This window comes from Pipra filicauda, unplaced genomic scaffold (assembly GCF_003945595.2).
Source record: "Pipra filicauda isolate LSUMZ 115617 unplaced genomic scaffold, ASM394559v2 scaffold575_size278286_pilon, whole genome shotgun sequence".
Taxonomy (NCBI): Eukaryota; Metazoa; Chordata; class Aves; order Passeriformes; family Pipridae; genus Pipra; species Pipra filicauda.
In genome coordinates, this window is record NW_024104726.1 from 117,720 (window position 1) to 140,593 (window position 22,874).

Here is a 22,874-nt window from a genome sequence, read left to right on the forward strand (position 1 = left end):
CTTTTTACATCGTTTTTACCACATTCTGCCTTTGTTTAGTGCTGGAAGTGCAGTGCTGGAGGTAGCACAGCCTGTTGTTCGGTCAGTGTAGGAACACTGGCGGTCTCGCCGCCTCCGCTTCCTCCCCACTTTTTTATTTTTCTTTTTGAGAGAGAGAAGTACGTTTACTGCCTTTTTACTACATTCTGGCGTTGTTGAATGCTGGAGGCGGAGGGCTGGAGGGAGCACAGGCTGCTGTTCGGCCAGTGCAGGAGCACTCGCGGTGCCGGAGGCGGCTCTGGAGGCGGCTCGACCGCGAGTGCTCCGTAAACAAAACGGGGGTTTTGTTTACCACCCTGCGGCGGGGCCTGTGTGGCGCGGGCGGCTAGAGCCTGCCCCCACCGCCACGACAACGACAGCGACAATGACCTTCCCTCCCGGCCATCCTCCCCCGGCCGCCGTGAGGGGAGGTGGGAGGGGCGGGGAAGACGCTCCACTCCCCCCTCGCCACCCTCACGGCGGGGCGGGGCCGTGCGCGCGCCCCACAGCGGCGGGGGGGGCCGGACCGCGCCATCGTGCGGACGGCCAATGGCGTGCGGCCACCCCGCGATTCAAACGGCGCCTCGCGGCCAATGGGCGCGGTTGGCGGGCGGCGAGGGGGCGGGGCCGTGCGCGCGGCCGTAACCGTCGCTCGGTGGGGCGGTTGTTCCCTCAGCGCAGCGCGGCGCGCGCTCGGGCCCCGCTCCCGCCACTCCGCGGATCCGCCTCCGGCACGGCACGGCCCGGCCCGGCCCCGCGCGGGCGGGCTCCAGGTAACGGGGATGGCGCCACGCGCGGGCCGGGATAACACCCCCCCCCTCCCAAACCCTTCCCCACGGCTTTCCCTCTGCGGCCTTCCCCGTGGCGGGGAAGCGCTCCCGCCGATCGCCGCCGCGCTCGGGCTTCTCTCGCGGCGGGCGGCGGAGCGGCGCGAGCCGCTAGTTCGGGCCCCGGGGTTGGCGGGGTCGGGCGCCTCCGCTTTGTTCGCCGCCGCCGCGCCGGGCCCTGCGCCGGGATAGGCCGCCGAGGGGCGGTGCGGCCCCTCCCTTCCCCCGCGGCGGAGGCCCCGCGCCAGGCCCGGGCCGGGAGCGCGGGCGGGGCGGGGCCGGGGGGCTGGGCCTTGCCTGGCACGTGGGTCCCTTCCTGTCAACAGCGCCCCGCCGCCGCCGCCCGGGCCCTGCGCGGGGAGTGCGAGTTTCTGCCTCGTCCCCGCCGCTCGCCGTGCTTCCGCTGGAGAGCCTCTTTAAAGGGGAAATCCCTCGTTTCCCAGGCCCAGGGTTGATGGGTTGTTATTTTTGCTTTGAGGCTGATGTGTGCTTGTTTGTAGTGGTGGCGCTGATTTGGCTTGGACAGGGGGAGGTCCCTCCACCGTCTGGAGGTGAAGAGCTGGAAATGTGGAGAGTTTAGTGGTGATGCTGAAAAGGTCCTGCACAGCTCAGTCTCCGGTGAATTCAGTAGCAACTTTCCGTGTAGGCTGTCTTGTTAGCCTCGACTGTCAGTGTTCTCTTCTGCATTTCTTCTTGCATTCAAATGGCTTCTTCCTCTGATTTAGAGAACGTTATCTAGCAGTGCTGAGGTCTCAGAACTACTAAGTGGAACCACTTAATATGTGTGAACTCTGATCTTCGAAGAGGGAAAGCTTGTTTAGTGTTTATTTATGTATTCTTAAAACTGGGTACCCAACCTCTGATGATGGGGTATGATCTTCCAGTGGCTGCAAGCTGGCAGTCTTATTTTCTCTACAGTGAAATATCTTTCCACATCTCTAGTGAGAGCTATTAAGAGAGACCAGAAATGGATGCGTGGGGTAATATGTTTCTCAGCCGTGTTTCTCTTTACTTATTTCATTCTTGGTTGACTCAGCAGTAACTTTTCTTCTTGGCTAACTTTTAACCTCCAGGGAGTTTTGTGTTAATTATCTTGCTTAGTATAGGGTACAAAATCCTTTTTTTTCCATTCCCTTTGAGTCTGGGTTTCTAAAGGAAAATAATAATGGTGCAGAAAACACAAATTTCATCTCATAAATAACTATAGTTGCAATCTGATGTCTGTACAGCACAGGGTTCATCATATGAAATAATCATCCTTGGATACATAATTTGAAGCCCTGTGAATTGAAAGTCTTGTGTAGGAGTACTGTAAACATTAGGCTGATGCCAGCTGATACCCTGAAAATTAGCAGGGGTGTGTGTAGAGCTTGAAAGAGCAGTAAATTCAAAATGTAATCTCTTAGGTGTGTTTTTTTTAAAACTTCCTGTCTTTACTTTTTTTGATGTCAGTAATCATGTCTGTTATCTGAACAGATGAAGGCTGCCTTTAAACGGTGTAGCTTTTAGAAGTGGGATAGAAGGAATGAGGATTGTAAACCCCCTTCACAGGAGGAGCTGGGGTGCAGAACAAGGTGGTTACTTTTGATAGGGTAAGAAGTTATATTTACTTCTTTTAGTGTTTAATGTTTGAGCTTATCATTGAGCTTTAATATTTAAGGAAAAGAACTGGAAAATGTTTTCCCATTAATAAGATTGTCCATTACATTTGAGTCAGAGGATAATATTTGCACTTGCTTAAAGTTATTTATTAATCAGGAATTTCATAACATTGATTTAGTTACAGGTCTTCCAACCACATTTTTCAACTTCTTAAAACTAACCAGCTCCTTTTTAGAACCAAGTTGGAGGAGGGGAAGGTCTTCCTGCCTTTCACAAGAATTAAATCATCAGGTTACCTCTTCTTTGGGCTGTTTTTATGTTGGCATACAAAACTGTTGGATTTTGAGGTCTAGCAGAGAATTGCGTTTCATTATCCCTATGAAATTATATCTAAATTTTGAAGTGGTTGTTAAAAATTGTAAAAATCAGTGTACATGTCCTTAATAACAACTTTTGAAAAAATGTTTCCCTTTTGCAAAAAGGACTTACCCTCCAAAGATTCCATATTTCACACCTTTGTCTGAGGATCTGCCAGCTTTGTCCTGGTCAGGCTCTAAATTTACAGATGATGGCTGAGGTGCTCTAAGTCAAGAGAAGAAACCCTTGGCTGGAGTGTAGGAAGTACAACAGCAGAGAGGAAATGAAGTTATGTGTGAGGTTATGACATCTAGTGAAAGCTGGAGGACTGGTATTTAGACTATTTATGGAAGAGAGGGAAGAAGCTGTAATTGTGGGAGGCTGGGGAAAGAGCAGTAGTAGACATGGATCTGCTGAAGAACTGTCTTTTGGGTGAGAAAAGTGGCCAAGGAGACATTATGGGGATTGAGATCAGACTTGAGCCCAGAGGTGGCAAAGAGGGACTGGAACTGCTTGGGTGAACAAGGGCAGAAAAGACAGGAAATCCTGAAAGGATAGGGGGATAAGGAGAGAATGAAGAATTTAAAATGAAAATATGGAAGTTGCATTTCATGGAGTCATCAGAAACAGGGCTATGTGTTTGAGTGGGTTAAACTGACTGGGATAAAACAGTCGAAGGAGTGGGAATTCAGAAAGAATAAGAGGTTAACAGGAAACTGTGACAAGAAACACTAGTTAGAAGGCAGAGGAGCTGGAAGAGCATGTGCCTACAAGCATAGACTAGAATTCTGATAATTTTTCCAACTGACAAGTGTCAGTGAAATAAAATTATAAAACTTACTCTTTTTTCTCCTGCAAATGTTTTACAGCAGAGGAGGTGGCCAGATGTTTCTGTTTTGAAGCAGTTAGGAATATTAGTGGTAAAATCCATATGAGGGAGTTTTGCTGAGTTTTTCGTTTCTTTGACTTGGAGAGCTACACAGGTGTAAAAACTTAACAGCAGCATCTTCGGAAAATGCCAGAATGAGTGTTGATTAAAAAACCTCACTGAGCTCCATCCTCCAAGAATCTAACTTTTCCTTGCAGGTTAGTTAATGTGTAATGAATGAGTATCTAGTTAAATACTTGCTTTCACCTCACTTTGTGTGGCTTCACATCTTATTTATAGCAAACAAGTAAAATGTCCCTCTCCCCCCATCCATTCTAAGTTCCTGTGTTCACTGTACAGATGGTGCTAATACATACATTGGTGTATATTTTACCTTAGACTTTTAAGGTAACCTCACTTGATATGTGAGACCTGAGACTAGGAAATTCAGGTTAAAAGTATGTTCTGCTTTGGATATTTATTTTCAGAAGGCAATGACACAATACAAAGCATTTTACAAACAGTTATACAGGACTTAACATTTAAAACCAATTTTCTGTAAATTGTGGTTGTGGGTTTTTTTCCAGCACTTGGTGTGGTGAACCAAGGGTAGTACTCACTTGCACCATGTTTTGCTAATATCAGGTAAAAACCTTATGGTGCTGAAAGGAGGATAGAATTTAGTTTTTCGGGTTACTGTGTGATTGCTCTGATACCGTACTTTGTTTTCCTATGGGCCCCTGCAAAAGGCAGTACAAACCTTGTGCTAAATAGGTGGAAAAGAGAAAATAACTCTGCCCAGACAGGAGCCTAAATTCTGAAGTTTCATAACTTTCGAATGTTTGGCATAATAAATTGAAAAAAAAAGTGTAATGTGACAAAAAAATGTAAGTGTTGAAGAGATTGGGAATGTTTAATATTTAGAAATCATCACATCTGTAATATCAGTATAACCACAGGGAAAGTGGCTTAGAGGACTGTTAAATACCATCTAATTTGCATTTCCCCCTCTAGATAAGATGAGCTGCATTATGTAATTTTGGTCAAATATGTGCTCTGCCTGGTGATGGAGGTTGTATATCATAGTTGAGTACTAGTCTAATACATTTGAACAGTTTTCCAGAATATGTATCTTCAGTCTTCACTCTATTTGGAAAACAGATAATTGCTGTTTTCTTGTCACATAACTTTTTCTCTGTTTAAAGTGGAGAGTTGTTTAAAGTTTCCTCTTTCCAGCCTAAATGATACAGAAAGAGAGTGGGGGGGAAATTAAGCCTAATGTTTAGCTGTCATGTGCACTGACTGATTTATTTTCTAGGGATACTTTTTGGAAAATGCCAAGCCGGAGGTATGCTGATGGCGAGGTGGTGATGGGCCGCTGGCCAGGAAGTGTCCTGTACTATGAAGTACAAGTGACCAGTTATGATGATGTTGCTCATCTTTATACTGTCAAGTACAAAGATGGAACTGAACTTGCACTGAAAGAAAGTGATATAAGGGTGAGTACCCGTGTATGTAAGTATCACTGCTTCTGGTGGAAGATTACACCAACTTTGTGATGTAGCTAAAAGTACAACTCAGAATTGGATAGTCATTTTACAAGTTTTTATTAACTGTGTCTTCAAGGAATTGGTGTTAAATATTAGCTTTTTCCTATGGGACCTCTCAGGTAGTTAAGTTCTGAAACCCCATCTTTAAAGAAGAGTGATTGTTTGCTTTGTGTTGAAAAAAGCAGTGATGTGTTTGGGGAAAAACAAGACTGATCGTTTGGGAACTCTATAGCATGATTCTTCATGAAAAATCAGTTTGGGGTGCCTTATAAAGGCAGTAATCAGAGGGCTGATGCTAATTTGACATTTTTCCACCTCTAAAGAGGAAAATTTGAAAACGAATGGAAACCTGTAGTTAAGGATCACTGTAAATATAAATAGTGTGTGCCCTTTAAGCACATACTTAAAGCATCTGCAAATAGCTTGTCCTGCTTTAGGTCCTCAAAGGCTCCTTAAGGTATTTTGCTACATTTGTGACATTTAGAAACTCTTGAGAAAGGTTCATGGCATATGCATGTGAGCACATTCCTTCCTCTTTACATATCTTTATTATTTCATTTTTATTACTAATAAAGACCTTTAAAACTCCATATTTCAGTTTTCACTTCAGTTTAAAATATGATAATGCGTGAGAGAAAAAACCCTGTTTGAATGTTCACTGCAGTTGATTTTTGTGGCCTGTTCTGAAACCTGCATAAGTTCAAAGCCGACTTATGTGTCTTTATGTGAACAGTAGTTTCACTTCTTGGTGGCAGTGTGCATGCCCAGTAACTGGCCTTTTACTTTGGAACCAAAATGTTTCTGCCTTGGGGTAATCGCTGCTTCAGGACTTTGTAACCTGTTGTTACTTTCTGCTTGCAGGTTAGCAAACTCAAGCTGAGGAAAAGCCTTTTGTTGTCATGAAACATTTGTGCATTATAAAAGTTGCATTCTGGAAATGTTACATGGGAAACAGAGAAATCAAACAATACTTTTGTGGAAAACTGTTTATGAAATTAGTTATCACATCTAATTAAATGAATTAGCTGACTTGGATTTTTTTAGTGTTGATTTGATCTGTGTTGCCTTAAACAGATGATGACATCTTGCTATGTCAAATGCATTAATCAAGCTGAGTAATGGAAATATGGAAATGAGAGCAGTCTCTTAGGGCTTAAAAGACAACTATCAATTCCCTTCCTTATGCAAAGGATTGAGAGGCCTAAGGGCTTGGTGCTCACGTTGGTAGTTTACATCCATATCCTGATTTCTGTAGTTCTGTTAGGGATTGTCAGAAGCAGTTGGACCTGGGACAGGATTGTTTGGTTGGGAATTACCAGCAAAATGAGTATGCTGCAGTTGCTCTTTTTTAACAGGCTTTGTACAGCATCAGTAAAGGAAATTAGAGACAAATCTACAGAGCTGTATGCCAGGGTCCTTGTTACAAAAAACCCACCTTGTTTCTAACATTGTTCTTTGGAACGTAGGTAAGATTTTGCTTTCTTCCCCGCTTTCCTTTAGTCTCAGTCATCATTCAAGCACAGGAAGAGCCAGTCTTCTTCAAGTTCTCCCTCCAGAAGAAGCACCAGCAGATCTCGATCCAGGTCTCCTGGTCGGCCAGGGAGAGGGAGACGTCGTTCTACTTCCCAAAGCAGAGAACATAAAGATGACAAAAAGAAAACCATTCAGGAAACCAGCTTAGCTCTACCAGCGGTATTAATTTTGTTTGTTCTTTGTGTGGGGGCTTGCTGGTTTTTTTTCTAAATTCAAATTTTTACTATTTGTGAAAGTTTGTTTTCGTATGTACTGGGTTTATCATTGTAAAGGCCGGCTGTAGGTGATGTTCCTTGAACAACATAATTAGCTGCAAAAGTGTATCTGAGAACTACCTCTTTTTTTGCCTTTGAAAATAGGGTTTCTGACTTTCAGAGTTTGAGGAAATTCTTGAAATATAAACTTACGTTATCAAGTTCCATTTGAATTTGCTGTGAAGTTCTCAGAATCCAAACACGCACAAATTCTTTTTATCTTTTAATATTAAAGAGTTGTTAGTCATGTGCTTCTACTTGTGAAATGGGGCAAAGGAAGTTAGCCTATTTTTAAGATGTTTTGATCAATACATAGCAGGGAGGTATTAGAATTTTAAATAAAATGAGTTCTATTATCATATACAGTTCATTTACAATAGTAATGAAAAATATGCAACTTCTGTGTGAGAACTGTTGCAGAATTCAAATGTGGAATATTTAAATATGACCCTGCTGATTGATACTATTGCAGAACTGTTTTCATTATGAAAATGTCCTGTAAGGATTTCAAAGTTTATCAAATATCTGATGTTTAATTGAAGTTTATTGTGTTTGTTCTTGACATTTTTGTGAAAATTAGAATGAGTGTTAGAAATGGTTCTGGTAATCTGTAAGTGAAGAATAGTAGAAGTGATGTTTCTCTATTAAGAAACGAACAGCATTTCTTCTGCCTCTTGTGCCCTTGAGATAGCTTCTCACTTGTCCAAGACACAGTCCCCTGAACTGGAAATCTCTTCTGCTGACCTATTAAAAATAGACAGGTGTTAGTTGGGTTTCAACTAAACTAAACCAGATCAATCTAAACTAAATAGATAGGTTCAGTATATTGCTACTACTGAAAGCACTCTTTGGCACAGAAATTGCTGTGGCTTTTGTTTTGCAGTGAAGTGCTTTGAACTGTATGACCCAGTGCATGGCCCGTGGACCATATGCTCATTTTAAGTAGTTTGTAGCCAGCAGCTACACTTTGTTTTTTGTACTTCTTGTACCTTTTAGGACAAAAAGGTTAAAATATCTTTTGTTTTTTTCTGATGGCTTCTAATTGAGGATGGATCTGTTGGTTGTTGTACAACTGGGGTGACCTGGTCCTTTTCAGCCCAGCTTGGGGTGAAATGAAACAGAGCACATGAGTTGTGTCTTCTCAGAGTTGTGTAAGCTAGGCTCATTAAAAGAATTTTTGTAAGACAATTTATTTCTTCAAAGATATTTAATGGAAAACCAACTGTCAGTCCTGCAGAGCAGTGCCATATATAGGACACTGAAGTTTTCTCTGCTTGCCACTAGCATTATTGAATAGACATGTATTTTGTATTTGGCAGTTCCTAGTGATGAGTTAAAATAACTTGGAAGCTGTATTCTCTCTTAATTTCACAGTTTATTAAAAAAAAAAATAACTTCTCCTCTTCCTGTTTGTGAACTGAAACTGTCTGTACTTTGGGTATTGAACCCACTTGTTTTCCTGTGGAGAAAACCAGAGCAGTTGCAGTTGACAAAAAAAACTAGAGAGCATTCTTAATTATTCATTATACACTCACACTTAATGCAGCTTTTATTTTCAGAAAGCTAAAACTATATTTCTTCTTTTAACCAGAAGCCGAGTGAGAATAACACCAAAAGGTACAACGGTGAACCTGAAAATACGGAAAAAAATGACACATCCTGCATAATCTTGGAGGTATGAACATTGTATTTACTTGTAGTTTTATGTTGCATTCAAACTTAGCTATCTCAGAAATTCATAGACAAAGGCACTACAATAATCAAGCAGAAATAGAATGCAATCTAAAACTTTGAGGTCAAGCAAATTTGCTGTCCAGCAAGCTAATTTCAGGGGAGAGGGAGATGAAGTTGGGAAGGGAAAAATACTAGAGCTGCATAACATTCATTTTTCTTGGTTTGTTTTCTTTTTTCCATTGAACCATCTCTGGTAACTTACGTTCATTCTGATGCTTTTACAGTGTGAATATTTGACTGTAGAAAGTGTTTTAAATTTAGCTAAATCAGCTCTTTAGTCCCAATTGTTAGTTAATGCACAGGGTTATTGCAGAAGGGAAAGGAGGAGGGTAGGAATGCATGATCTGTGCTGGAACTGCTGCTGATATGTGAATCACAGCATAGGTGATCACAATGACTCTGGTTTTAGCAGTCCCTTCATGTGAATGCATAAAATTAAGTACTCTAAAGAAGTAGAAGACATTGTACATTGGTGTTTTATAGTGAATAATGTCTTCTGAAATATCAAATACTGGAGTAAAATAAGGTAAAATCACTGGGAATCATTTTAGTAACTTATTTTTATTCATTAACAGCAAAAGTTAAAACCAGACGTGGAAGTAAAGCATTTTGAACAGTACAGCCTGCGTTCAAGGAAAGATGAAAAGAAGAAAGAAGAGATATATTCGGAGAAAAAGATTTTTACAGCATTAAAAACAATTGAGAAAGCACCGTCAAAAACAAAGGAGCTGGAGTTTGGGGGAAGACTTGGTGTGTGTGCAAACTCTTTTAATATTTGAAAATTAGTACTGCTTTGTGGGTATTTTACTTACTGACCACACTGTCATGTCGAGAACGGTTTTTCCAGTTTTTGGACCCTGGTTTGCAGAATTCAGAGTGGTGTGATAGTGCCTCACTTGATATGATGGCAGTCAAAGAACCATTATTACATTGGTTCTCATGCGAAATATAGTGAAGATCTTGTGCCATCTCTTGCACAGTGAGGTCTAAATATTTCTAAATTAGATTTAAGAAGTTAACTAGCAAAGGTTTTACATTTTCGAAACTTAGGTGCTTGGAACTTGACAGTATTCTTTTTACAGTTTTTCGACCAGTTTTAAGGGGATGCAGTGAGTGTGATCCTTCAGTAGATGGATGACCTTGTGTGGAAGTGAGAAGAATGTCTCTGTACCGTTACGTGACTAGGGATTGCTGCTGTCTTGCTTCAGGAATAGATAGACAACCTTTTCTTTGTTACTGAAGTTAATATCGAGCTTTTTTTTTTTAAGTGGGATTGAAACTATATTTTTTAACTTTCTCTGTTTATCTTCTAATATTCCATGATGTCTGTTTACAGGGACCTTCATGCTGATGTTTCTCCTTCCTGCTACTGTATTGTACTTGCTGTTGATGTGTAAACAAGATGACCCCAGTCTTATGAACTTCCCTCCTCTCCCAGCACTTGAAAGTCTTTGGGAGACGAGGGTGTTTGGTATTTTTCTTCTGTGGTTTTTCCTTCAAGCTCTGTTCTACTTGCTGCCAGTTGGAAAGGTAGGCTGTTTGGTAGCAACTGGGGCTTTATGGGCAATGGATCTGTACATTGGGCTGGAGGGTGGGGTGTGTTCTTAATGCAGCAAATTTAAAAGCAAATAATTAGTTTTCCATAATCTGGAATATGGCTACTGCAGATTCCTGAAGCTTAAAAGACCACAGTTTGTCAAGAATTCGTGCATTTCAGAGTCTTTCAGTAGAAGAGGCAGAAAGCATTATACAGGCATTCAGATCAAAGCATGGATAAAACTTGATAGAATTCTAGAAGAATTTCAGGTATTTGACCTTTAAATTCACAAACTGTTTAATACTCAATTTCTTATGGCTGTCCAAAGTTTTAGAATATAATCTTCACTTACAGAAAGCTATAAACCATTCTAGCCATATGTATATCAGGCAAATGCTCTTTTGCCTTCTTTTGTGACGTTAGGGCTACTAGCAGATTCTGAAGGGACACTAAAGTAGTTTACAATAATTGGAGCAGCTCTGCTTTCTTGAGGCTGGTTAGGAAGAGATTTATTTTTTTAAAATGTTTTTAATTGAAACTGTTAACCTTTTGATATCCAAAGTACGTTTTTTTAGAACAGTACTCAGATTTGATTGTGGTCCAGCTGGTTACCTTGATTTGAATGTCTTTCTGGCAGAGATGTACTTGGTTTTCTCCCCCACCAGTGCTCTCAGAAAGTACTTTGTTGAACACGAGTATTTTACTCTTCCTAGGTTGTAGAAGGCCTGCCTCTTTCAAATGGAAAGAAACTACAGTACCGGATAAATGGTAAGCATGTTGCAGTTGCTTATTCTGGGATTAATTCTATTATGTGATTTGCAGTGCTCAGCACCACAAAATACAAATTACGAAAGATACATTCTATGGTCAAAATGTACACGTTGTAAATCTGTCATAACATAGGGTGAGCCTTAGAAGAAGATGGTTAGTAATCATCCAGAACTAACTGCCCCAAGAGCGAGACATTATGCTATACAGGGCACCTGATCTGCATTCAGTTGTGACTGGTGACTCCTGTCATATTCCTTGCTAAACGGGGAGTTATCTGTCAGGAAGTGTTAGTGATGCTCATGTGACAAAGGCTGTTGTTCAGGAGGAGTGATCTGAAGAGATCTCATCCCATGTGTCTCAATCATCTTAGATGTCTCTGATTTACAGACTAATAAGAAGTATGTTGTAATTGATTTAAGATGTTCTTATTCCTGCCTGTCAAAGAAGAGTTCAGAACCCTTAATTAGAACTGATTTCACTTCCTATGAATAAGGCAAGTTTCTCATCTAGTTCAGGAGTGTGGTTTAGCGTACTTCAGCAGTCCTGCTTTTTCTGACCTTCATAGGCAAGTGTACTTTGATGCTTTGAACGTACTCCAGACTGCCTATTTGATTTAGTCAGTTCAAGGGCATTGTCTGGTAGTAGTGGAATCCAAATGTTAAATTAAAAAGTTGAGGTTTAACATAATCGGTTAAGATGGACCATTTTAAAGGCAGGATATGGCCTTTAAAAATCTTGGAAACGAGGAATTCCATCTTGCAGAAGTGAGTCATGTTGAGGTTCTCATACCTTTTATGGTACATGACCAGTGACAGGCAGTGGGCACAAACTGAAATACAGGAGGTTCCATCTGAACATCAGGAGGCACTAAACTAGATGAGCTCTGGAGGTCCCTTCTAACCTCAGCCACTGTGACCCTGTGAAAGGGTTCACAGAAGGTCCTTACATGAGAGCAGTATAGAATTGCCTGCTCATATTAGGGCATCAATCCATTCCACATGGTTTGATACTCTCAAAGGCTACAAAAGTTTTGTGTTCAAATTTTGAGTTGATAGTTACTTAATAGTTTAGTAACTGCTGTCTGTATCAAGGTATGTATGAAAACTCAAAGATGAAAATATGGTTGTCTGAGTTGTCACACTGATAAGATTTTGTAACCTGCTGTTATCAATTAGTGGTGTCAGTGTCCATTTTTCCACTACAACCTGAAATTAGATCCTGTGTTATAAAAAATGTAGGAGCGCTCAGAATGTTCCTCCCTCTTGTCCTTTTGAAGAGGAGCACAATAAATTTCAGGGCTTAGAGTCTCTTAGGTAAATTGCTGTGCCCCAGAAGTTTGGACTGAGAGCATGGGATGTGTAAGACATTATTGGAATATGAACAAATCTTGGAAGAAAGGAAAATGCAGAAAGCTTGGACTGGGGAGGTTCTACTAGAAAGGTATTTTTTTTATTTTGACTAATACATCTTTCTTCTACATCCTTTAGGGTTTTATGCTTTTATTTTCACTGCTGCAGCTATTGGAATTTTATTATACTTTCAGTTTGAACTTCATTATTTGTATGATCACTTCATGCAGTTTGCAGTGTCAGCTGCAGCTTTTTCTTTGGCATTGAGCATTTATCTGTATGTTCGGTCCCTGAAAGCACCCGAGGAAGAGCTAGCACCAAGTGGAAATTCTGGTGAGTTATAAAATATTTTGGATAACTTCTTTCTGATTGTCTGCTACAGTTTCATTTTTATGAATTAAAGTGTAGGATTTAGGACTTTGAATATAATACTTTGACTTTTGATTTCTACGAATGTAAAGATAGTATTAAAAGTTAACTGGCAAATTTTTGTTCTCACTTGGGTACTCTAAAATGCTTAAAATTTTAGTTGGATTTTCTGTGGAATAATATCTTGGCTGGTCTAGTCCCCTGTGATGAGAGGACAGTTCTTTCCTTTCAGTTTTCAGTATTTTTTTGTCTGAGAGGCCTGTGTAGTTTGCTTCATAGTGCCCCTGCCTTTTCTTGAAACAGCTGAGAATTGAAAAAAAAACCCTGAAAAATGTAAATATTTTATCAGTGGGAAGTCAGGTACAGAACTTAAAATTACATTGTGTTTTTAAACTATTTTGCACATGCTTTTAAATCTATTTAACTGAATGGAGTTTTCAAAAAAGATTTTGATTCAGTCATGAGACTGCCTTCCTAGAAAGTATCAATTATATGCATATGTTTTTGTAGGACAAAGGATAGATTGAGAAGTCTGTTAGCATTGAAACTGCTTTTATAAATGTCCATAGGGTGACTAAGAAGGGATGTTTATGGACAGAACACTTACTGTATCACAATGAAGTATTCAAATACCCTTAGTTCTGTTAGTGCAGCATGTTATGTGTGTGAAGGGAAATAAATTATCATTTTTTTTTTCTTCAAAAAGTGCACTTCTAGTCTCTGCAGGTAGCATAGTAGCATTTGGTAAGTGTTCTGCAAAGTGCTTATTTTTTGCAAACTCAGTCCAGGGTATCTTGAAGTCCAGGCATTTTGCTTCTTCATCTCTTTTAATGAACAGGTAATCATAGCTAAAGGAATTTTTTCTCCCAGAAAAAAGCAATGAAATAGGAGGGAAAGTAGAATTAATTAATGCCATAAGATCATGTTCATGGAGACTGTGATGTGAGTTTCAGGATGAGGCTGAAAATAAGGAACAGGTGTCAGGGAGAAATAAGCCAACAGTAACTTCTAAAGTGTTTAGTCCTCCTAATAAATAAAATATTTGGGCATCTTAAAATATCAAGTGTATGAATTTTGCTTTGTATTTTGCATATACTCTTCATTTTTTTTCCAATATAAAGGTTTTTAAAAATTGATAATGAGAGAGTAGGATCTTATTTGTGGTGCTGAGTGTAGTGGCAGATGAAAGTAATAGTATTGGTAACAGAGGCTGTGTCTTATCCACAGGGTATTTCATTTATGATTTCTTTATTGGACATGAATTAAACCCTCGTATTGGCAGTTTTGACCTCAAATACTTCTGTGAGTTGCGTCCAGGACTAATTGGCTGGGTGAGTCAGTAATCCTAGTTATTTTATTTGCTTAAATATTACACAGAGATCTTGGTTTTTTTATGTATAGTTGGCATTAAGGATTTTATATATATTTATAAATGGGGAGGGGGGAAAAGGACTGAAAAACATTTACACATTACCAGATTTTTAATGACCATTTTTATTCACGTTAGGGAAATTTCTAGCTTCTTCACTTTGTGGGAAATGAAAACCCTGCTTTAAGTATTCATATATTGAGGTTATGTGGCTTCAGAAATGTGGTTACTTGCAAACTGTAGCTTTTTTTTTTTTTTTAAAACTCAAACATTGTTCAAAAATATCTGTGTTAAAGTGTCCCATAATGTAACTGAAAAGACCACTTGGAACAAGGAAATTTTTAAATAAAATATTTTCTAAACTAGGTTGTTATAAACTTGGCAATGCTCTTGGCTGAGATGAAGGTACACAATCTAAGTATGCCATCCCTGTCAATGATACTTGTGAACAGCTTTCAGCTTCTGTATGTGGTGGATGCTCTTTGGAATGAGGTAAATGACAATCTTGTTAAACTGTGCTAGCATTTCTAAGTACAGAGTCAAATGAAGGAGGCTTTTAAAATTCTAAATTCCTTCCTCCTTGCTTTTAGGAAGCCGTTTTGACTACAATGGATATTACCCATGATGGATTTGGTTTCATGCTGGCATTTGGAGATCTGGTGTGGGTTCCATTTGTCTACAGTCTGCAGGCCTTCTATTTAGTGGGTCATCCTACTGTGATTTCTTGGCCTGTTGCTGCCGCAATTACTGTTATGAACTGTAAGTTACAGTAAATGTTATTGTTACTGTTAGTTACAACCTAGTACTGATTTTGTTTCGAGATGTGAGGTGGAGCTTTAGCTCGGAGGGCAGTGATCATATTTTCTATATTAGAGCTGGTGGAAGCATGTGCCTTGCTACTGTTTAATGCAAAGAATGTATTTATTAAATGAAGGGTAGATGAGACTGAACACCTAACTGTTCTGTTGAGAGGAATCTTTAGGTGGATGCTCTTTGGAGTTAAGTGACTTGAAATGTTTTGAATTTGACTTTCAAACATATCTGTTAATCTGAATGACTGTGAGTGACTCAAAAAAGAAGTCAGTGCTTTGTTGGCTGTGCTTTACTTTTTCCCTAGGTTTAGTGTTTGCATCTCCTTCCCTGATGCCCAAGTTACATACACATGTTAAAGGAAAACATCTTTTTTCTAGCCGAGTGATTTGAGAAAGGATCTTGCTTTGAGAAAGGATCTTACGTCTCCTCTTTAGGCGACCTTAAGTTTGCACCAACATAGCCTTGTAATTTGTCCCTTTTACCTGAATAGTAAACCTAAAAAACCCGCCTGTTTTTTGTAGACATGGCAAAGAATTTAAGCACTTGGAAAAAAAGAAAAGGGGTACAACTTAAGATGTGCAATACTGAGAAATACAACAGCATTTTTTCATCTTCAGTTAATGTTTTTTCTTGGGTTTTTATTTTTTTTTCTTTTAAGAACGTCATTATTTGAAATATGTTGTGATCATCTTTTCTCAGTACAGCCTTGGTAAAAGCAAATTTAACCTGCTGTGTGAAAATGGTGGGGGAAATTAATTTCAAAATCAGAGAGTTCGTTGTCTGGTCCTTTTATTGCTGTGAATTTGTAAATAGTTGGTCACTTCACAGAGTAGGCACTGTAGCAAAATACTGGGCTGCTAAAAAAACTGTTATTTTACAAAGTGCAGCACATCACCTTTATGTGAATTTCACAATCAGTGTTACATTAATAAACTATATCAGATGCAAATGTAAAAAATAAATGTGAAAATAAAGCTTCTCCAAAATCTTATAAAAGTTAGTAAACTGTAAGAGCAGGTTTCCAATGGCATTTCTATCTTGTTAGAATTCTGTGAAGAAAATTCTGGGAGAAAATATCAGTTGCATCTCTGAGGAAAAGGCTGAAGTGATAAGAGTGAGTTCTTTTGTTGCAGCAAAGAGAACTGGAAAGTACTGAAAATGCAAAATAAATCATATTTATTTTCAGGTATTGGGTATTACATATTCCGTAGTGCAAATTCTCAGAAAAATAATTTCCGAAGGAATCCCGCAGATCCCAAATTGGCCAGTAAGTACATTTCTTATTCAGTTGCTATACAATGTGTCTTTGTGGTATTTAAATATATATTTCAATTGTTGTATTGACTACAATACTCTATTCACAGATCTGAAATTTATACCCACTGCAACTGGAAAAGGGCTTCTTGTCACGGGTTGGTGGGGTTTTGTTCGTCACCCTAATTACCTCGGTGATATCATCATGGCTCTAGCATGGTCCCTACCCTGTGGTAAGTTTCTGAAAGTAAAGTGGATTTTATAAAAAATGATTTTATGTTTTAGCATCTGGCTGGATTTGAAATGTAAAGTGATAATTATTTGGGATACTAAACCCTGTAACCCACTGAATGACCCACTTATGAATTTCTGTGTCATAAGTTTAATGCAACACCTATTTTCTCTTTCATCTTACCCTTTCTATCTTGCTGTACATTTGACATACTATAGATTTTACTTGCGTTTCTAACACTTTATCATTCAATAACGATGGGACTTGCTTCCTAATTAGTTGTTCCTTAAATTTTTTAGGCTAATGGGTGTGCTATAGTGTTCTCAAATGAAGTTCCCCAAAAGTGGGAGTTTGCTTGTACACCAGGGGCTACCACATGTAAGGATGACTAAGCAAAATACAGTAAAAAAAAAGTCATCAGACACAAAGGAGTGAAATTCTGTCTCAGTTTTGGTTAGTGAATACACACTCTTCCTTGCACTGGGAACCCCAGAGCTGGGCACAGCACTCCAGGTGGGATCTCAGGACACCAGAGCAGTGGGGTAGAATCAGCTCTCTCGACCTGCTGGCCACACTTCTCTTGCTGCAGCCCAGAATATTTGGTTTTCTGGGCTGCAGTCACACATTTCTGGGTCATTTTCCAGTTTTTTCCACCTACAAGTCAAATACTGTGGTCTGAGCAAAGCTGGACTCACGTCTACAGCAAAAACAGAGAAAACCTTGTGTGGGGCAGTTCAGTGCTGCAGAGGTTTAACTAGAAAAAGTGTGGGTTTGATAAGCTTTGCATGCATCGAGAGTGAAGTTTTGGTAGATTTTGTGACTTTAAATTTTAAGGATGACTTTTTGTGGATTTGTGGGTCTTTTCCTATCTGCATGTAAACGTGTCACACAACTGTCCTGTTGAGTGTTTGATGCTTTAGGAATATAAGATGCTTCAGTCTTTAACAAGTGTGTGTCACCAGCTTAATACATGTTAATGGCTAACATCTCTGGATTTTTTTTTTCTGTATCTAAATTGAATTTCTCACTTTACTTTACAGGTTTTAACCACATTTTGCCGTATTTCTACGTGATATATTTCATCTGCTTGCTTGTTCATCGAGAAGCTCGTGATGAACATCATTGTAAGCAAAAATATGGCTTGGCATGGGAAAGGTATTGCCAGCGTGTACCATACCGCATATTTCCTTACATCTACTAGAGCACTCCAGGTTCCTGATTGGAAAGTTACTTCTAAAGTTAGTTTCTTTGCAGATAAAATATACCTCTTACCTTTGCACTTGGTCATTTGTCATTTAGGCTTTTAAAAAAAAAAAAAAAAAGGCCAAACTTTGGAGTGCATCAAAGGTATTTACAAGTAAGCTTAAATACATGAGTTATGTGAACTGACTGGCTGTGACTTCAATTCTTAAAATATTGTGAATTTTAAAAACTCTTGGGGCCCTAATTTTTCAAGCTAAATTTTATCTAGAATTCCGAGTTTACATTTTTTTTTTTATTGCGTTTAATTAAGCACTGTGATGTAAAGTATATTATTTTCTTAATACAATAAATGCTGAAATTCCATCCAGTTCATTTTTTGGTGTTACTTGTACCATCTAACTTCAGATGTCCAATTTAGTTGCCTGAATTGGAGGAGCAGCAGGGTCTTTTTGGTCAGTGAGCTGGCAGCAGAGGATTTGACCCACATGAGGGGCCTGCAGCCCAGGGCCTGGAGCTGGCACGCTCAGCTAGGTGGTTGTTCCCCTCCTGGCTTTTCATTAATGGGATTTTTTTTGGTCAGGGAGGCTCAGGTGACCACTCCTGCCCTGCACCTGCAGGAGGGACTGAGGGATATAGAACTGGGAGAAGGGAAGGGGCACAGCTGTCCCCTCCTCCCGTCCCATTTTTGAGGCAGTTTCAGCACAGACCAAGGGGAGCTCTGAAGCTGCTGCCTGGCAGTGCCCCTGGCCCTGGATGGAAACCATGCTTCTGGCTCAGACTCCTGAAAGTAGATGATACAAACACTTGCTTTGGCTGTGGGCAGAGCTGTGGAAGTGAGCAGTGAACCCTCATCCTGCCTCTAGCATTGAACAGGGGGTAGCAAAAGTGTGCAGCGAATGCACATGAGACAGAAAAGGATCAAATGACCACAGTCAGCTTATTCTGATCTTTGTAAATTATGTCTTAATGTACCATAGCATTTACCAAGTGTGTATAATAAAGCCTCCACGTTTTTTCTGTACAGTGTTTGGGTTTGAAAATGCAACAGCTTTTTTAGAAACAGAAGAAATCAGTAACTAAGCCAATTTCCAGTAATTTTAAAAAAAAATGTTCATTGAAAAAAGGTTTTTGTAAATTAATGTTGTAGTTCTTGAAACAATTGAAGTGTTCATTTAAATATTTGTATTGACAGATATGCTATGAAAATATAGGAATTGCTCCTCAATCCAAAGTTGTTGTTTTTTTTTAATTTGGCATTGCTACCTCATATGTAGGTGTTGCCTTTTGTACTGTTGCAGATAGAGAAATAGCTATTTTTTTGCTATTGCTATTTAAAACAACATTTTTTACATGAGCCTGTGGTTAAACTCAACCACTTTCTAATATATTTTTGTATATATTTGACTTTTTGACTAATGTATGTGTTCTGGTCACTAGTTGTGTTCTTTGTCTAACTGGCTGTAAATGAGATGCCCTTCTGGTATTTACTTCATAAGTAGAATAATTTTACTGAAATACTCTTGCATTAATTAAGTAGCTTCTATTCTATTGTCACAAGTAAGAGCTTTTCACATACTTCGCACGTGAGGTTTATAGCACAAATTGCCCTAAAAAGCATATTAGAATATTAAATATAGTGCAGGTACCTCTGCACTTGCTTGCAGGATTGTTCCGAATAAATTGGAATGTTATTTATCAATTTTTTTTTAAATTCTTCTAAAATATTGATGTAATTGAAATCTAGCATGTGATTTCTTTTAAAAATAAAATAACTCTATTTTGTACATGGGCATTTTTTAAAGGTAATTGTACAATTTAACTGTATATAATGTAGCTTGATTGTTGGTGTTGTAAGGAAAATGTTTTAAGACAAGTACTTTGCTTGCTGGCAGCAAATAGCAGTGCCTGTAACTACTCAAAAGAATTTACTCCTGTGAAGTAGCAGATTAAACTGGGATGCTTTTTTCAATCATTTCTGAATGAATTTATGGGAAATAGAGAAATCATTAAATGGCACTGGTTTGCAGGTGGTGTTTTAAAATGTACTGAAGCAAGTGGGGACAGTTCAACTTCTCAGTCTGTAAACTCAGAGATGCTCCTGCTGTCCCAGTTTTATCTGTTGCCATGCAAGTTGTTTAAAATGCCATTTGGAGCCCTTGTCTTTCAGAAATGGATCATGACCAATGACAACTTCAGTTTATTTACATGTTGAATTTTATGTGAATTTGATTTTGAAGTAACTGGTTTTAATACAAACAAGCCTTTGAACTAAAATAAAGGTTTTGCTTAAAATTAAGTAGTGTTTTTTTTTCCCCAGTTGATATTGATGTCTGATAAAAATGACATTGATTTATCTTACTAAGTACAGGGGCGAGTTTGCTGAAGTTCCTTCTGTACCTGTGGTTGTGGGCTGAGTGTTACAATCTCATGTCTGGTGCTTCCCTTAGCCTGCCTAAGAATTTCAAGGAAAGAAGGTCTCTCCATTTCTCCCTTTTCTTCTGCTCTCTTTGTGCAAAAGCTGACAGATCCACCCTCAGCCTGGGAGCACTTTTGTTCCTTGAATCAGCCCTGTCTTCGAACAGCTCCTTTCTCATCTGTCCAGCAAGATGGGCAGGGCTGATACATCACCCTTTTTTGTTCCCCCTTCTGCAACTCAAAAAATTAATTTCAGCTGTAAAAATACAGAATTAACACTCAATTTCCCTTTATTATGTTGTGTTTTCCCCCACAGCTTCTATTAGAAGTCAAAACCAAGCAACAATTTAATGTAATTGTGGGATACAGCCTAAGGGTTGGTGCACAGGAATTAAATGTTGTGTTAGTTTGACCTAATGTGAACAAACCTGTAGTGGAAATAAAATCCATAACTAAAGGAACAGGAATGATAGTTTTGCTTACAGAAGGTTACTTACCATAGGTAATAAAAATGTTTACTTAAATTACGTTTACCACAGCTCATTAAAACCTTACCAGAAGCACAGTTCTTGCCTCTTGTGGAGTGAAAGCTGTTTTGGGGAGTGGGTGTAAAACTTCTCTGGTGTGTAGATGGAGAACATACTGCACTGTCTGTACAGAACTGTTTTCTGCTGGGGGAGTTCCCTAAAATTGGAAGAAAATACTTTGATAGAGCTTTTGCATTTTTAATATTTAAAAAGAAATCTTAACTTTTCAAAAAAAAATTTGAAGCTTTTTCTTTTTTTAAAATGTCTCTTCTACCTTTTTTGCATATAAAAAATGGAAGCAGTAATGATGTTATGGAATATCATGAGAAAAATATTTTGTGCCCCATCATGGGAGTGGAAAAGCCTTTTGAATTAAAAACTGAAGTTGCCAAACTTGAAGTGGCACTCCAGCTGCTTTTTTGGGGAGGAAAGTTGTATTCCTATCATGTCAGCATACCATCCATCTTTCTCCTCAGAACACTGCCCTGTGCTGCAGCCAAATGTTTCAAGTAATTTGCCTTTTGTACCTCAAGGCAGTTTGTTCCCCTGCCATCTGAACAGGGATGGGGAATGATGATCCGTTTGCAGTCACAGGCAGATGGATTTCAGCAGAACCTTTTTATGTCTTTCCCAGAGTGGCATATCAAATTGCAGACACTTGGTGGAGCAGGGTATTTACTTGTTGCTGCACGCTGTGTGTTCACAAGTAACAGCAGCTGCCTTGCTGCTGGAAGAGCAGATTTTTTTCCACTGCAACTGTTGGTTTCTCTGCTTGTCCTCTGCATAAAGGATTGCAGGAGAGCAGTGATTTCATGAGTCCACATCCTCTTCAGTTCCCTCCTCCCCCTCTGCCGAAGAAGGAAAGCTGCACATGCAGCAGTAGTGCCATAACAAACAGCTGCTGGACCGTAAGCCCAGCCTGGGGACCTGTGAAATGCAAATGGAGATGACTTGCAACTGAAAATTTTGAAAGCAGAATATTTGAAGGGGAATTTTGAGGCAGTAATATTTCGCCCATGAAATACTTCATGTGGAAGATGCAGATGCTGAGAAAATTTCACTTGGTCCACACAACATCTCTACAAAATGTCTTTGCAGATGCTCAGGAGAAATATTTAATGGTGATTCTGAGGGTGAGGAACATGACTGATCACATATAGATCAGTGGAAACATGCTCTGACATGCAAATGGAGAGATACACACAGTGCCTTCCTCCCTCTACACAACCCTGAGGCTTGGACTGCATACACATTTCTGCCCTTCCTAGAAGAAGCTCCCCAGGAGTCTTCCTTACACTGCTTGTATTCCCTGTTGGAGCCATGTATCCTTGCTCCTGTATTTCAAATTGCAGAAATTTTAAGTATTAATGAACTGACCAGAAAGAAGATACACCTAAAGCTTAACATTAGATGAAGTGAATTCCTGTGAAAAGTACTGTAATACGTGGTAGATCCCTAGCAATATGAGTGGGAATTAACATGCAGAGAAAGGGAAAATAGTTGAACTCAAAGCCACATAAAAATTCAAACCCGTTTGCTTTTGGCAACACAGCTTTAAAAAACCACATACTGTAACTATCAGTAGAAAAGCCTGGCAAGAGAGATGATGCTCATGCAAAGCTGTTCAAGTAGAATGATGATGTAAAGAACCAGAACAGAACTGTTTCATGCTCTTTTCTACTTGTGTTTTTATAATCCTGTGAAGACTCTGAAAGCAAACTGATACTGTAGACAAAAGGTGGACATTGGAATCATGCAGAAATCTCTGCATGTGTTTATATCTGCTTATCACAGCCTGCAGGGAATGGAAATTTGCCAGGCTAAAAATTCTCAGTTTCCACCAAAATAAACCTTTACGTTTCTTGTGAGGACTTGACAGCTTATTGAAGCTGTACTGTACAATTGTACTGTACAAAATTATGGTCTTGTTAACCACCACTTGTGGAAGTCTATTGTACAAATTTCAGGTCTTGTCAGCCACCACCTTTGGAGTCTCACTAGTGGGCACCAGCCCAGTGTGACTCCACAACAAAGCCCAAGAGTTCCCTGACCCATGGTCTGGTGTCTTTGCTCAGCCTGAGGAGAATTTGTAATGAACCTCATGACCCTACCCATGGGTCATGACATGTGTCCCTCCCTCCACCCACTTCCTTTCTTAAACCAATGAAACCAAGAAAAACTAGATGTCCTGGTTCTGGCCAGGACAGGGTTAATTGTCTGCAGGAGCTGTGAGGGGAGTAGGACATGGAGGTTATTCTCTATCACCTCCTGTCCTTGCTGGAGGCCAGGGAA

The 22,874-nt window shown here is 39.6% G+C and overlaps 1 protein-coding gene across 5 annotated transcripts; it reads left to right on the forward strand.

Moving 5' to 3' along the window:
* The first annotated feature begins 691 nt into the window (after nt 1-691).
* On the forward strand, nt 692-19,936 carry LBR (lamin B receptor). Of its 5 annotated transcripts, none has more exons than XM_039387545.1 (15): nt 692-791; nt 2,322-2,437; nt 4,991-5,171; nt 6,723-6,914; nt 8,601-8,684; nt 9,319-9,493; nt 10,080-10,273; nt 10,994-11,048; nt 12,539-12,733; nt 13,997-14,100; nt 14,505-14,630; nt 14,729-14,897; nt 16,138-16,218; nt 16,316-16,438; nt 17,478-19,936. In XM_039387545.1, the coding sequence occupies exons 3-15, from the start codon at nt 5,007-5,009 to the stop codon at nt 17,636-17,638; spliced, it is 1,824 nt and encodes a 607-aa protein (XP_039243479.1). In that variant the 5' UTR covers nt 692-791; nt 2,322-2,437; nt 4,991-5,006; the 3' UTR covers nt 17,639-19,936. The 5 variants fall into 5 exon arrangements, with proteins under 5 accessions (XP_039243479.1, XP_027600162.1, XP_027600159.1 ...); XM_027744358.2 differs by lacking the exon at nt 692-791 and adding an exon at nt 1,168-1,441; XM_039387546.1 differs by lacking the exon at nt 692-791 and adding an exon at nt 3,674-3,890 and having other exon boundaries at nt 1,481-2,437.
* The last annotated feature ends 2,938 nt before the right edge of the window (nt 19,937-22,874 follow it).

Coding starts and splice junctions, on each gene's coding strand:
- LBR (XM_039387545.1), top strand. CDS start 5,007: ATGCCAAGCCGGAGGTATGCTGATGGCGAGGTGGTGATGGGCCGCTGG. Junction 10,274..10,993: donor ACTTGCTGCCAGTTGGAAAG/GTAGGCTGTTTG, acceptor TACTCTTCCTAG/GTTGTAGAAGGCCTGCCTCT. Junction 14,631..14,728: donor TGGATGCTCTTTGGAATGAG/GTAAATGACAAT, acceptor CCTTGCTTTTAG/GAAGCCGTTTTGACTACAAT.